The sequence below is a fragment of the Trifolium pratense genome, linkage group LG7 (genome assembly GCF_020283565.1).
Source record: "Trifolium pratense cultivar HEN17-A07 linkage group LG7, ARS_RC_1.1, whole genome shotgun sequence".
Lineage (NCBI taxonomy): Eukaryota > Viridiplantae > Streptophyta > Magnoliopsida > Fabales > Fabaceae > Trifolium > Trifolium pratense.
The window spans coordinates 14122589-14139417 of record NC_060065.1 but is presented as its reverse complement, the minus strand read 5'-3'; the positions used below and the strand labels follow the sequence as shown (position 1 = coordinate 14139417).

Here is a 16829-nt window from a genome sequence, read left to right as displayed (position 1 = left end):
ATAATTTTTATTTTTTTTTTAAAAAAAACTATAAAATACTTATAATTAATTTTGGCTTAACTTGGTTTGATTAAAGCCCCTTAATTTTTAACTTGATTCGTCAATTTGATCGGTTGCACTCCACCTTTGCCCGTTAATTAAAGCCTGAGAGACCGTTGAATTGGTTGGATGCTGCGAGTGAAAGAACGGAAGTGAGTAATGACGAGGCGATCGTACAAGAAGGAGTTAGGATCCATAGCCTGCAAAGAATTGGGTGAACTCGGAGCCGGAAAACCCGGTTGGGTGGTCGATAACCCCAACCTTCTCTCCGCAATCGACACTCACTCTATCCTCCTTGCTAACCGTTCCACCATCCTCCTCCTCTCATGGTCCGACGATTCCCACCAATCTCCCCTCAGGATCCGACCTGAATTGTCCCCCATCGATGACGAGTTCATCTCCGCCGTTGAATGGTTGGTCTTTGACGACGTTCGAGTTATCGTCGCTGGTACCTCCTCTGGCTACTTGCTTATTTACTCCTTGCGCGCCGAATTGATTCATAAGCAGGTAATAAATCAAATATTATTTTCTTCCAAACATTCTGGGGCTGGATGCCTGCATTATGTTCCTGTTACTCCACATGATTATCACCATTAGGCAGAAAGAACATGCATGTTCTATAAGTTCAGATAATACCTATTTCTCGTTAAGAAAACCAGTTTCGAAATTAAACTTATATTCATCGAACACAGCATGTCTAGATATATAGAACCCTCCCTACTTAATTCATGCATTTCTACCCCTTGTGAGCAGTAATGTAACCCATGAAAATAGACTTTGTGGTGTGAAACCACAGAGAAACTCATTTTGTAAATCCCTTCTGCCGTAGTTTCGGTCAAAATGGTACAAGCAATTGGTAGAGACATGATATTTTTACATATTTGACTGATTGGCTTGCCTCATGACCTTCCTCCTCTACCTCTGAAATGTCCACCTCGTGTACGCCATCCACTATGATTGTTGTCTTTAGATTCACTTTTACAACCAAATTTGCAGAGGACTGTCCGATGCTCAAATTATTGAAGGAACTGAGCTCCTCCAACCTACTTTCAAATGTTAACAGACAGAATGGTCTGCAATTCTACACAAGTTGATTCTCCTTTTCAGATAATTGAACAACAGGATTATATTCAGTATCAAGTAAAGTAGAACATGAGTGGTAAGATTAAAAAATGAGAGGTTACTACCTACGAGATTTTAGTTATCAGCAATACTCTTCATTTTACTGAGGCATCCCCCCATCTTTATTTCACCTTGTATTTATAGCAGATGGTTCTTTTTATGTGGTCCAAAGGTCTTGATAACTCTTGCAGTGGATTAGTTGTGATACAACACCTATAGTCATGGAATTAATCAACCAACTAATGAGTAGTTGGTCATTGGCACTCCAGTTATCAAATTATTGATTAATCTACTTGTCTTATCGTAAAATAAAAACTCTTTGGGGAATACCTTTACACTAGTGATGAACCTTTTTAGTCTGTGATCTCAAATTGTACGAAGAATGAGACGGTCATAGAGGGGAAGTTGGTTCTGTCCAGCTTGACAGTAACTTGATTCAAGTCATTCAAGGCTGATGACGCAGAATCTTTTTTATTCTCCATGGTGTTAGCCTAACAGCTTTGTGATGCCAGGAAAGAAATATAGGTTTAAAGAATCAATCCAAAGGGGCTCAGTCATGCTTAATTTGATTGATTACAACAAATGTATATATACAAGATACATGTACTGGGGCTCCTATAGTCAAGGGATAATAAATCAAATATTTAAGCCTAACAGATTCTTGAATAGCAGGAAAATCAGCTATTTGATTTTTTAATCAAAGTCAAAGATATTATCTATGATATTTCTTATATCATGTAGAATACTATGCTTTAACGAATTAACGCCTTATATCAATTTGATTCCTCTTAGATGATTTATCCTGGTCGAGTTTTGAAGTTAAGAGTTCGTGGAACAAAGAAAGATTTGATTCAAGATAGTTCCTCAGAAGAGTTTTGTCTTATTATGCCAGGTGTGATTGCCCGTTTTGATGGATCTGTTGTTCAGGTAACTGTGTGATCAGTATTGAGGCAATCAGAGATAGACTGAAATATAAGGGCATGTTTAGTTTGACAAATATTTTGCTTTAATTTTTAATAATTAAAAAAGTATCCATTATTTTCAATGTTTCCTATTTTCTGCTCAAAATTTTTAAAACGGAAACAGAGTAAAACATCTGACAATTTTATGATTAGAAGTATGAACAAAAACAAAAAAAACGTTTTCTCCAACCGAATTCATAATAATCCCTGGCATGAAATTGTAAACATATTGATTACTATATTATTCAGTTAAATATGATCTGAAACTTACAGTCTGCAGGTTGGATACGGGTAGTTGATTGAGTCTAATAGTAGGCTTTGCAATGTCTGAATGCAGAATATGCTGCAGAAATGGTTTGAAGAATCGCATGTTCAAATTTGGAATCAAAAGCAAAAGGGCCAAGATTCAGAGGATTTTGAAAATTCTCAAGTAAAATTACCTTTCCAGTTGTGGAATATTGGTAAGTATGGTACATGTGCTGATGCAGCCGTTACTGGCATCATGCCTCCACCGCTTATGGAACAACAGGTACAATATTTTAAATAGTCATGTTATGTCTGCTATGTTAATCACATTTGTTTATATATCTTTTCATATATTGTTAAAAATAGAAAATAAAATAAGTGATTAGAGGAAAATATAACATTTTTTCTATACATGTAAGATTACTCATGTTACTAATAAAATATTCTTGTTACTAAGGAGATATTATTGGAGAATATATTTACTAAGATAAGAATATATTATTCAGAGAATATCTTTATATAATACTAATAAAATAGTCTTATTACTTACACACCCTACTAGTTACTTAAACACCTTGTCATATTGGGGTCGTAACATTGCCACCCTCTTGCAAAACAAACTTGTCCTCAAGTCTGAGGACAGTAACCATGAAGCTACTTATCAAGCCTTCCCTTTCCATTCAATTAAAAACTGACCAACAACAATGCTTCTGAAAACTCTCATTGTACAATTGTTGTTGAAGACCAAGTTCCTTCTTCCACGGTCCAACTGCTGAGAGTTTGACGAGTCAACTTCAAACATTTGACTCCTCCACACAGTTTCAACCCTAATGCATATAGGAGGCCGACCGTGCTTACTTTCTATTACATGATGCGGAACTAATTTGTCATCAATCACCACTTTTGCTAAGAAAACTAACTCTTTTGAAGCATCCAATATATCTAGTACCACATATTCCACAATGTTCAAAACTGAAATTGTTGGAAACTCCTCTATCCACCAAATCCAGCATTGAAACCCCATTTAGCTTCACTTTCAATCCCATAGTCGTTCTGTCGTCATAATGACTAGCTTCCTTATGTCCGACCAAGGAGGCATCAATGCATGTTGCGCAACATCAGATGAAGAAACCTTTTGAGAAGTAATACAAGCATCCTAGTAGGCCTCGGGCTCAAGGTAAATCCAGCAAATCGCAAGGGAAAAACATTAGAAACAGCCGAATGGAATTATCACTTTCGTAATACTCAAAAAACTCTTCTAGCGTATGTATCCAGACCACAAATCGAAGTAGAAAATAGCTACCCACATGATCATTAAAATATAGTGAAAGCAACAATTTGAAAGCCTCAAGTCTAAAGTATATGGATGACAACTACACCTATAGAGATTTGTGATGTGAATGAAAAGAGCTATGAGTGTATAGGTTTGTTTGTACCTTGGCCATATTCCAATTGGCAATTTTTTTTTTTGAAACGGCGGATGTTAGTTGTTAGTTTGTTAGATTAATATTTATTTCTCCTTTGCCTGAAGTTGAACACGAGACCTCCAACTCCTTTTAACTCCTTGCTCAAACCAATTTTCTCTAACTACTTCTAATTGTTTCATCATAACCTCTCAAACCCTAGAACATATAATTATAGAATACTAAGGAGATATTATTGAAAAATATCTTCACTGAGAAGATATTATTCAGACTCTCCAACCTTTTCAACAACATCATCAATCATCTTGAAAATTTTGTCTGCCTGTTGATCAATATCCTTACAAGCATCTTCTCTAATATCCTTCTTAAAGGCACCGTTGACCGTGGTTTGTTCAACTCTTATCAGCCCTCTTTTGAACAAATCCTTAGTTGGTAGCTCCCGTTGACTTTTTCTTTTTCCCTTTGCACCATCACCAACCTTAAGATCAGCATCATCACCACCACGATTGTCACCTTCAATGTCAAGGTCAACATGTATCTTTTTCAGCAACTTTACTTGTAAGCCATTAACAATATCCAACATTGTTTTCCTGAGATCCGGAGGACAGTTTGTACAAGGCTTAACATTTGACATTTCTATTAGTTCCAGCCAAATGATGCTTAATTCTGTAAGCACTTCATTTAAATGGAAGGTTACATAATTTACACTGCACATACGTATATCAATCGACGTAGCATATTCCCATGCTGGATCAGTCTTGTTTCCAGCTTCATTTTTAGCAACCCTAGCAGGGGCAACAGAAGGTGAAGCTCCATTAACAGTAGGGTTAGAAGGAGCTCCAACATTTGAAGTTGAAGCCATTACAGTCACAGAGTTTTGAAAAGAAAAAACAGAGAGTGAGAAAAGAAAATAGAGTCACAGAGTTGAAGACATTACTGTTTGAAAAGAAAAAAAAGTGAAGTGAACGAAAAGGAAAAAAAAAAAAAAAACTGAAGTTGAAGTCACAGTCACAGAGTTTGCTTTGAAGGTGCAAATACAGAGAGTGCGATGAAGGTGAAAGTGAAAAACGGTGCCAGAATAGCAGAACGACGGGGACAGCGCCAGAAAATGAACATTGCTTAGGGCTTTTACTTTTCGGTGAATGTGAGAGTGAAAAACGAAATGAGGGTTGAAAGTGAAAGCAAAACGCGCGTTTTGTGTTTTAGGGTTAAAAGGAATTGCGGGTAATGATATAACCCGACCCAATTCGCAAAGCCCAACCCGTTTGAAGAACAATTTGGCCCAGCACATTATTTTCCTACGATCCTGCAACAGGAACTCATTCCTGACCACGACGAAGCACAAAAACGATCCCTAACAGAGTCTAAGCACAAGTGGCCGGCTGGAGCACATAAAGTCGTGCGATCCTACGCTCCGGGGCGCGACCCTGACTACATTGATTCAGAGAATATCTATTATATATTACTGATAAAATATTCATATTACTCAAACACCTTACTATTTACTTAAACACCTCATATTGGGTCCTAATATACTATGAGTTTTGTCTGCGATAATAATTGTGGGCATTTGAACTTTAGATTTTGGAAGATTTCTGATATTATTTCTGGTATTTGAGTTCAGCTGCTTTTATTATTGGGCAGTCGAGTCAACGTTATTATTGTGCTGTGGCTGTTGGAGACGATGCTGTGATTTCAGCATACAGGTACTTGGAGCATTATTTGGCTTAACTTGTCCTTTCTCATTGATATATGCTCAAAAATCTTATTATTGTCACTGTGTTTATATTTGTTAGAATGTTATGGAATATCTTAGGTCAAATGCATTCAGGGATCCTTTAAGTTTCGCGTTTGTAACAGTTCGGTCCTTTAAGTTTTTTATGTAACAAATAAGTCCTTTAAGTTTCTAACTTGTTACACGGTTACACGTCCAGTTATCCTATGATGACAAAAATGCTAACGTGGCTGTTAATTCCGATGTTAAACATGATAAATTTGAGGCCCAAACTGGTGTGAACTATGAGGCCCAAACAGTTGAGGCCAAACTAGACGAGAGGATAGCTGGAAAAAGGGTAACAGTGCAACAAGTTAAAAACGTAAAGGACCTATTTGTTAGCTAAAATCTTTAAGGACCTATTTGTTACCTAAAAAACTTAAGGGTCTTGCTAACGAGTGCCCCCGGGGCACTCTTTAAGCATTCTATTTAAAGAAACTTTTTATTCAAAAAGTTAAACACTACAATTTCCAATGCGTTGACTTTACGCATTCCGATAAAAATTCTATAAAAAGTTTACTATTTATGGGCTTAAAGAGTGCCCCGGGGGCACTATTTAGCATTTGCCAAAACTTAAATGGACCTAATTGGTACAAACGCAAAACTTAAAAACCCCTGGATGCATTTGACCAATATCTTATAATATGTTTTATATTAATTTAGAGTATCTCTTAGGATCATAATTTATATTAGTTGTTCAAAAAAAAAAAAAATTTATATTAGTTATTACTATCATGATGATTTGTTCTTGATTTGTTCAAAAAAAAATAAAAAATACCAAACAACTTCAACTTTAACTTAAAATTTCTTATTTTCAACTTTAAGTTTAAAGTGACTTTTAAACCAAAAAAAAGTAGGGCCAAACGCACCCTTAGTATTGAATCTATGATAAGAGGAGTGCTAGGAACACTCTCTTTTTAACACCCACTCTAACACTCACTCTCTTATTGGTTGAAATCAATGTTGGTCACTCTCTTTGGAAATAGATCCTACATAAAGTGGTGAGACCCACATGAGTTTCACCTGATTAGGGAGTGAGTGTTAATAGAGTCCTGTAAAGAGAGTGTTGCTAGCACTCCTCTTCCCTATAAATAGGGATTAGTATCGAGTCTTTTGTATCATGCTACTATTCAGTCATTATCAAAAATATTCAGAACTCTTATTATTCACAACTTAAACAATATTGATTGAGTTTTGTTTGATCCTTTCGAAGACTTTCTGAGGACAAAGGCAGATCTTTAGTAGGAGCTATCTTGTCTAAAGTTGTACCTGCAACTTTTTCCACTATAGCTTCATTTTCTAAATTGATTTGGCGGAGTGAACCTAGTTCTCCAGTGAAATCCCCAAAGAAATCGGAGTACAAGCCTCAACCATTTGCTCGAGGTATGAGTAACACTCATCAGTGTTGGCTTTGCTATTATAAGTACTTAGACACCTACAGATAATTGTGCATATAATCAAGAATCAGAGATGTTCAGGCCAAGGAAAGTAAACAGAAGTTATAGTGTCATGCTAAGTAGGATCATTTTATACTATTTGAAAGGTGGTGGTATCTTGATATAACTTTATTATTAGAATAATAAAACTACTGCAGTACTTTGGTCGTGTACGTACATGGTTGCAAGTTCCATACCTGTATGCTACTTTTTCAGCCTTTTGTGTCAAAAAAAAAAAAAAAAACTACTGCAAATTCAGTCTTTGCAAAAGTCATGATGATAGACTGCATTTCACTAGCTTAAATTGAGTGGAATTTTTTTCATGTTTGTTAGAAAATATGATTTTTACGAGCAGCGCCTCCTTCAGCATATATCAATGCTTCAAGTGATTCTAAGTAGCTCATGTTGAGTGTCTTTGAAAAGGAAGAACATGAGTACTTACCTAAAAATCATCAGTTAATCTGTGCGATAAAAAGATATAGTAGGACCAATGGGCTTCTGCATTTCTGCTTGATGAAAACTATCAACTGATAAAATGAAGAGCTATGTGCATCATTTTTGCTGCATAATTTCTATATTTAAATCCAAATCATCTGACTTTTGTGTTCATGTTTCAATGCAGCTTCACCTCTGACCTGTATAAAGGATCATCCTAGGAAAGGTGAAAAGCTTACCTTATCACCAAGTGGTACATTGGCTGCTATAACAGATTCACTTGGTCGCATATTGCTGCTTGATACTCAAGCACTTGTGGTGGTGCGCTTGTGGAAGGTTTTCTTTTGAACTTTTAGGCCCTGAGTTCCAGATCTTCCCTCCCCCCAAAAATCTCAAAATCAGAAAACTATTGTATTCCCTTAACATGGAATTTAGTATTTTGCAGGGATATAGGGATGCCAGCTGTTTATTCATGGAGATGTTGGTGAATAAAGATATAGCATCATCAAGCTCCACGTATTATGAACCAATGAAGAGTGATTACTGCTTGTGTTTGGCTATTCATGCACCTAGAAAAGGAATTATTGAGGTATGGCTTTTATCTAACTTTATATTTCTACCTCAAAAGTCATCAAAAGCCTTCACTGCAATTTTGCAATTAAAAATATGCAACTATAGAATGATATGAAAGTTAGTTCTCATATTTACTGTTAGCATTAACCCATTTGAACATTCATGACTGACTTACTGTGCACAATAGAACAAGCCTTCTGGTAGTAGGGTCTTGCCTTGTAGTTGTAGTTTTTTAATTTGTTTTGTTGATTGATAATGTCTTTTCAGATATGGCAAATGAGAACTGGACCACGTCTTAGAACGATTGCATGTGCAAAAGGTAGCAAAATGTTGCAACCATCCTATAGGTTTGGTGCATCAATGTCCTCTCCTTATGTCCCTCTAGAAGTTTTCTTGTTAAACGGGGACTCGGGTCAGATATCAGTTTTAAATCGTACATTGGATTCTTGATAGGTTTTGATATATTTTTCTCTGCTAGACCAGAAACTATGTATTTCTTAGAAAAAAAGTTTGATCAATGATCTACACACGTTGCATAGAATGTTATAAAGCTTTCATTATGTTGGAAGGATGACATCAATTGTGTGGCTTTATTTGAACCTATAACCTTTAAACTAAAGGTCCCCCATGTTAAAAATTCAAACCTTATATCATCCTAAATTTTATGTGTAAACTATAATTGAGATGGTGATTCTATTTAATTTTGTCCTATAATATAAATTTGTTGGATCTCGAGACAAACTTCAAAAACAGACTCCTCATTTTGGATGAGGTAACTGGATATTTGTACCTCTCCACAAATTACATGTTTTTATCACCATAGAAATCTCGAAGTTACTTTCAATTCTGTTATGTTAAAATTGTGTTTCTCCAACAATCATACGTTTATGTCTGTGCGCGTTTCCGTATGAGTTTAATTGTTGTGCACTGTCGGTGTAATTTTTTTTTTACACATACATCCAATGAGGTGTTGCCACATCATTTAATGAATGTGACACATAATGTGTTTTTAATTACCATACATGATGTGTCAGTATATTATTGGACGCACGTGCAAAATAATTTTACACCGACGGTGCATATAAATTAAATTTTTTGCTGCGTATTGTTTTTATGTTCACAATCTTTTTAAATTTCCTTTTTACATTAAAATTGTTCCATATTATTGTTCCATATTATTGTAATATTATAGTTTTCTTTAGGTATTTTAATAATTCCGTAAAAAAAAAGGTATTTTAATAATTTACATGAATTGATAATTCATATTTCTTTTACTTTGTCGAGTATTTTAATTCATGGGTATTTTATTTTAATTTTGTTATAAATATTAGTGGATGTCCATATAGGTTATTGACTCGTGTTATTGATCCATTACATTTGCCTATAAATAGAACTTATTTGTCATGTAAAGTAAAGATAACAAACATCCTTAATTAAATTTTAATTTGATTCTAATCATTTTTTGATCTAACAAGTGCTTTTGAGTGATTTAATATAAAGAAAGATGCAATGAATTAATATCATTATGTTTCACTCATAGAAAAGAATTGGCAAAATTACACTGCATGTCATTTATCTTATTTTTTTATAACATTTTGGTCTTTTATCTTTTATTTGTAACATTTTGGTCTTTATCTTTTTTATTTGTAACACTTTAGTCCTTTTTTTTGTAACACTTTGGTCCTTATCTTATTTATTTATAAAAAATAAAGAACCTAAATGTTACAAATAAAAAATAATAAAAGACCATAGTGTTACAAAAAAAAATAAAGGACCAAAGTGTTACATAAAAAAGATAAAAGACTAAAGTATTACAAAAAAATAAGATAAAAGATCTGCGGTGTAATTTTGCCAAAAGAATTAAACAAATTTTATGGAAAACTGCTCAGTAGAATGGTCTCAGACCATAGCAGAATGGTCTCCCAAGCTTGCATGTTCAAAGGAAAATCATTTATTTAAGTCAATTCGGAAAAAGACAAGAATGAACTTTACATGAGACTTACTTAAAGGATCACAATTCACAACAGTATAAATAAGTCATTTAAGGCAAGGAATCAATTTTGAGAATGAAACTTACTCTATGAAGTGCCTTTAAGGAATATTAACTTCACATCTCATGGCAAAGATTTTATGTTCTCCAAGAACATTATTAAGATTTTAATCTAGACCAATAAGATTGCAACAACAAGTACATACAACCAGCTGATCGAGTACAATTTCTATGACAACGGTTGCTACATTCTCCCATGCAAGTGTCTTTGTTTTACTATTCATTCGTACTTACAAGGACTTGATGAACATTAATTACTCTATGCTTCTCTTAAGAGTTTTACCGCTGCAAGACAACTTGCAACAATTCATTAACCACGTTGGTTTCTTATGGTAAACCTTGTTACTTCAATTGGTATTAGAGATTTGCCTCTAAGGTTGACCATCTAACAAGTGCTTGAAGAAAAGATTCAGGAAGTAAATAATGTCTAAAGCTTGATAAAAGGAGGCTCGTCAAACAGGCCACCTCTTTTTGAAGGAGATGACTACTACTACTACTACTGAAAAGACAAAATGGAATTGTTTCTAAGAGTACAAGTTAACAACATGTTGGTTGTTGTTGAAGTTGGAGAATACACTCCACTAGTCAAAGACTCATTCACACCAAAACCTTACCTTGAGTGGACAACACAAGAATTTGATAGGGTACTTTTAAATACTAAAGCTAAACTATTTATTAAAAGTACTTTGTGCAGGGAAGAATATGACAGGATCATGAAATGCAAAACTGCTAAAGAAATGAGGAACAATCTTCAAACTCATCATGAAGGAACCAGTTGTGCAAAAGAACACAAGAATTGACATAAGAGTAAGAAAATTTGAACTATTCGAAATGAATGAAGATGAAACCGTAGATCAAATGTATGCAAGATTTATAGAAGCAAATGTCTGCCTAATAACCAGAACAGACAATGAAGAGGTAAATTTTGATGATCTCTTATATGATTCTCAAATTAATCAAAGAAAGAGATGAGACTGGGGAAAACAAAGCTAACCTTTCATTTCATGATCGCATTTCAAACTAACATATTCACCCTATTCGCTTAGCCCGATATTCCCGCAGCGGAGGGTATTCTCATTTACCACTCTATCGATTGTTATTATCTTAGTTAGCTATTTGTGGGGAAGCCTAGATTGTATATAGTTATTTTTTTATGGACTTCACTCGAGACCTCACTCGCCTAGTCGTTAGCGCAATAGTAGTCTCAAGTCTTTCCATTAGCCAGCCCTGCACGAAATATACCCAGCTCCGCCCCTGGATATAGACTAATTTGACCGTAAGTTGAAAATGTCATAGATTATCTTGATAAAAGTAAATGAAAATAGTGACTTAATTTTATAGTAAGTGAAATATTTTACAAAAGACATACCTAATTTGAAATATCGTAAGAGTCGAAAACTTATTTAAGAATCTATACTTATTTAATATATATCTTCTATCTTATGTTAATATCTTAATAACTTCTTCTCTTGAACAAATGATTCACATTTTTTAACACATTTTTATTTTTATAAAATAGGACATACAAGACAAGACGGACACGGAATGACCAGTAGTAAGTTATAGAGACAAGAATCAATTTAGTAATTTATGGTAAAATTGGATCAAGGTATAAAATCCTAAAAACCGTATGACTATGTCTCCAAAATCAATTTGGTGGTTTATTTCATAAGATACTATCAATCAACACAGCAGGGGTATAAAAGTAACCTCAAAGCTACCGAAAGCGACAACTCAACATCTATATACTTGACACAGGGTATACGTTTTTTTGCAACTGTAGATTGATTTTAGATATGCCACGTAGGATTGTGGTTGGTGGGCCAAGGTGGTTAAGTTTATAGGGTGTATAAGTAGAATTTCAAGGGTGTATGAATAGAATAAAATATATGGCGTGGATATTTTCTGTTTTTTTTTTTTTATTAAATTTTTTTTTGCTGGAAAAGGCTGCGTAGGCGTAGGTCTGCGGTAATAGGGTTGCCAGTGAGAATTTTGGATTGGGATCGAGTGCATTCATTTTCCTATGCATTCATGCATTCAACTTAATATCAACCACACATAATCAATATTCATAAATAATTCAAAATCCAAGCCACATGTTAAGTTGAATGCATGAAAATTGAATGTACTCCATCCAAATCCGAGAATTTTCGATGAATCTGGTCGTCTTCCGTGTATTTGTTCGTGGTTCGTCGAGTAGGTTCGTCTGGGTTGGGTTTATTTGGTGGAGGTGGAGTTGTTTACTCGTCGAGAAGGTTCATCTGGGCCGGTTAATTTGGGGGAGGTGGAATTGGATGCTCTTCTTTTCCCCCCAAAGATGATTTCGTTGTTTTGAATTTTGAATTCTAGGGTATTTTCCCTCCTAATTGGATTCGGTTGCCTATAAATTGGGGATTGAGGAGAGTTGTGTTGTATGTACTAAGTACTAAAGGGTATAGTTAAGATTGAGGATATGGTGTTTGGCGAAAACATGAAGTTGGATGGTAAGTTTGAAGATGTTGCTGGTTTATTACCTGGCAAAGAAATTGGTGCTATTAAGGTTAGGGTTCTTTGTTTGTGGAAAGTACCTGCTTTTATGAATCCAATGAAGTTCAATTCACTTGAGATGGTTTTGTGTGATGAGAAGGTATGAATGTGTTGTCTATTTAATTTTGTTGTATTTGATTTGTTGTTCTTGCGTGTTGTTTGTTGACAATGAGTTGTTGGTTTATCTATTGATAGGGGGGAAAAATACATGCTTTTGTTAGAAAGCAACTTATTAATATGTTTGATTCGAAGCTTGAAGAGGGCGGAGTGTATGAGATCTCCTCTCTGTCTATTTTTCCCGAGAGTGGTTTGTATCCAACTACTCTTCATCGATACAAGCTTGGTTTTCAAAGTAAGACAGTGGTCAAGCCTTCTCAGAGTTCTGATATATCGCAATATGGTTTTAGCTTCACAAACATTGCTGAAATTTGTTCATTTACTCATGATTATGAGTTTCTGGTTGGTAAGTGGTGGTGGAGGTAGAATTGCATCTTATTATTTCCCCCCTAAAAAGCTTAGAGTGATTTGAATTTCGAATTCTCTATAATTTTCCCTCCTAATTGAATTTCTTCTGCTCCACTTGTCTATAAATTGAGGATGGGGAAGATTTGCGATGCACAGATTGAGAGCAACAGGGTGTAGTTAGGGTTTGACGGGATGGTGTATAACGATAAGTTGAAGGTGGATGGTAAATTTGATGATGTTGCGGCTATATTGCCCGGTAAAGAAATTGGTCGTATTAAGGTATGATGCTTCGTCTGTGAAAAGTACCTGCTTTCCTTATTCCAATTGAATCCAACTTACTTGAGATGGTTTTGGGTGATGAGAAGGTAAGTGTATTTTGTTTACTGGATTTGATTTGTGTTGATGGTGTGTTTATTTATAGATTATGACTTATTGGTTGATTAATTTTTAGGGTGGAAAAAATTCATACCACTGTTAGGAAACAGCTTATTTATATGTTTGATTGGAAGCTTGAAGAGGGCCAGGTATATGAGATGTCGTGTTTCGCTGTTCTTCCTGAGAGTGGTTTATACCGTACGACCCTTCATCCATATAAACTTGCGTTTCAAAGTAAGGCAAAGGTCAGGCTGTCTAAAATTTGTTCTATATCCCAGTTTGGGTTAAGTTTAACTTATATTGCCGAAATTTGTTCTCACACTTATGATTATGAGTTTTTGGTTGGTAAGTAACTGTGTATGCGGTGGATATTGTATGTTGTATTCGAGTTTTGCAAAATTTAATTCATCAGTTGATTGATAGATGTGATTTAAAGATTTTGATTTTTGTTGTTGTTGTTGTTGTTGTTGAATTCAAATGATTTTATATTGAATTTGAATATTGAATGAGTAAATGAATTTAGGGTGTTGAGGCTTCAAAAGAGACACGAATACTGCTTGCTTGGTTAATTGTCCTCAGAGGTTGGATGGAACTACTATGACACCATTAAGGTGGGTTTTTATTGTTTTGTTTGAAGTTTTTTGCTTTGTATTTGATATAAATTTAGCTAATAAATTGAATTATAGATGTTATTAGTATTATGACTGCAATTCCTGCTGAACGAGAGTATGTTCGTGATGGCAAGGTAGTTAAATGGTCATTGTTAAGCTAACTGATGATAGGTATATGTAATGCTTATTTATGACTGAATCATTACTAATTTTATTTTCAGTCTTTGAGATATTAGTGTCTTCATTTTCATCACTATTTCTGTTGTAAACTGAATGAACTAAAAACCAATTCCAAACATGGCACAACAAGTGAGGAACAAGCAAGTGATTCTGAGGGACTATGTGTCTGGTTTTCCTAAAGAATCGGACATGATCATTATTGACAGTACCATAACTCTAAAGCTTCCAGAAAGTTCCAATGATGTTCTGCTAAAAAATCTCTACTTGGCTTGTGATCCATACATGAGGAATCTCATGAACAAAACACAAGGAATTCCTAATCCTCTTTCATATACCCCTCAATCTGTAAGTTAATAATTTTGTGAATAACCCTTTTGAGTATATAAATCAAAAACCCTTTTGAGTATATGTCAAATTTGATCCTTAAAGTAGCTTTTTTTATATGTAAATTTTGTCTTTGAATGGATCAATTTGTTAGTTAAGTTTACAACTTTGATATGATAAATTTCTTAGCAAATTAAAAATTTTGGATTTTTGTTTTTGTTTTAACCCTCCGTTGGTCTAACGAAGGGCCATGATAATTCAGAGTTCGGCCCAGGTAAGTAAAGTCTGGTCAATGACTATTTCATTAGAATTTTAACTCGGTTTTCTCGAACGATTCTTCCTTAATTGGAGTAGTAGAGATCAATTGCTTGATATTAGCAAGTGGTCATGTAATTTGTAAGATTGGAGTTTAAGTTTTATTCTTTAATCAAGATTGAAACTAATCAAAGAATAATGTACAACATTGAAACAAGTTTTTGTTTATGTAGCTTCTGATGATTTTTGAGTAAATGCAGGTAATAGCAGGTTTTGGGGTGTCTAAAGTCCTTGAATCAGGACACCGTGATTATAAGGAAGGTGATTTCGGGTTTCTGCCATTTTGTTGCACCTTTTGACATATGTTATGTTTTTCTTTGATAGCAGGTACGCGTTTTAAACAAGTGAAGATTGAGAAGGAGTGATTTTTGTATTTGTTTTCTAATAATGGTGTGATGCATATTGTGATGTGAATTTAGTTAGCTGTTGTGTGAACTCTCCATGTTGTAATCGTTGTATTTAAGTTCTAAGTGATGGGGATTTAAATAAAATTTTTTGTTGTTATCTACTGGAAGTGTTCTAAGTGTGTTGTGTTATGTATCATCGTCTGTTGAGTGTCCTAAGTGTCCTAAGTCTGTTGTTATCGTCTGTAGGAAAATATTGAAGTTGTGCAAGTTACCACAATTAGCCCCAATGCGCACGACTAACTGAAAAAAGGAAAAATACACAAGACACTCAGAACATAGTTATCAGTTTTCCTGGCAACTATTATTAGATCGAATCCCGACCAAGAATAATTTATGTAGGTGGAGGATTATGCAGCAACAGTTATCAGTTTGTGTTTTGTGTGAGCTGACGGCGGAAACGGGGCCTCATTTATTCCTTCACTGTAACTGTACTTCGAAGGTGTGGCATCAAGTAATGCAGTGGTTAGGGCTGGTAATAATTCTTCCACAAAATCTGTTTATGTCTTTTGGGTTGTTAATCGACAGTGGTTTATAGATGGTGCAGCAAAAGATCCTTGCTTACTTTATGAATGGAGATGGAGTCCTTTTGATTGCTTCTATCGGTGAGGAGGTGTAGATCTGGTGTGTGCTCTGTGTGGTGGGAGTTGTTAGGGGTGTTGCTGTGCTGGGTTGTCGCTTTTGGTCCTCTGCGTGAAGTTGTTTTGTGTTGGTTTTTGTGTGTCTCTAGGTTTTGTTCCTGGTTTGAGTGGATGTAGGAGTTTGTTTAGTTTGTTGCTTTTTTCTAGCCTTTCCTTTGTATCTTTTTCTCAGCAAACATCTCTTATGTTTGGTTGAGTTTATCAATAAATTTTGGCTGTTAAAAAAAATATATAATGTTTGAGGCCTTGAGGACCTAATTATTTATTTTAAAGGGTTGTTTTGAGATATTAGTAATGTTCATTGCCTTGGATTTAATTAATTTTTTAATTTTTAGTTTTGATGAATTCTTTAATTGTTTTGCAATATTTTATAAAATCAAATACTGTTTTAAAAATATTTTTTAGAAGTTCTTTTCGTTATCTATCATATAATGATGGATCTTGAACACTTATAATATATTTTGGTTACAATGTTATTTTTAGTTTATAAATCAGTTGCCATCTGTTCGTTGAATTGCATACTTTTGCAATGTATGCTTTAGTTTTCTATTAGAAAGGGGGTGTTGGTAAGAAAAAGTATTCATCTTAGTAGTTTGGGTTGGTTCCCTATCATTCTGGGTGGCAAAGCGAGCAACCCCGCCCTCTTTAGGCTCGGCCCGCTTAAACCCGCCTAAAAGCATGATGAGTCTAAAAATCACAGCCTGTCCCGTTTAATGGCGGAATCGGGAAAAAATGTGAACCACACCGTATGTGATGTTGATTCAAGTAATAGAATAAAAAAGTAAGTTACACTAAAAATCCGGTGAAGAAGAAGAACGAGTATGAAGTGACAAAAATGAGCAAGAACGAACAATGCAATAAGAGAGTAAAGTGGCAATAAATAATCCTAAGTTTGGCACCGATTGTATAAATGAATAGAAAAAAAAA

The 16829-nt window shown here is 34.7% G+C and overlaps 1 protein-coding gene and 1 long non-coding RNA gene across 2 annotated transcripts; both read left to right on the top strand.

The window, feature by feature from the left end:
- LOC123895661 (rab3 GTPase-activating protein non-catalytic subunit) lies at positions 1-8614 on the top strand. The gene is made up of 8 exons (XM_045946127.1): positions 1-546; positions 1954-2088; positions 2461-2652; positions 5438-5499; positions 6781-6950; positions 7626-7774; positions 7884-8027; positions 8279-8614. Exons 1-8 carry the CDS (start codon positions 199-201, stop codon positions 8459-8461), a joined length of 1383 nt encoding a protein of 460 aa, XP_045802083.1. The 5' UTR covers positions 1-198; the 3' UTR covers positions 8462-8614.
- A 3589-nt stretch (positions 8615-12203) lies between these two features.
- Positions 12204-16190, top strand: LOC123895669. Its single transcript, XR_006804486.1, has 3 exons — positions 12204-12687; positions 12783-13417; positions 13504-16190. It is a non-coding gene; the product is annotated as an uncharacterized LOC123895669 (long non-coding RNA).
- The last annotated feature ends 639 nt before the right edge of the window (positions 16191-16829 follow it).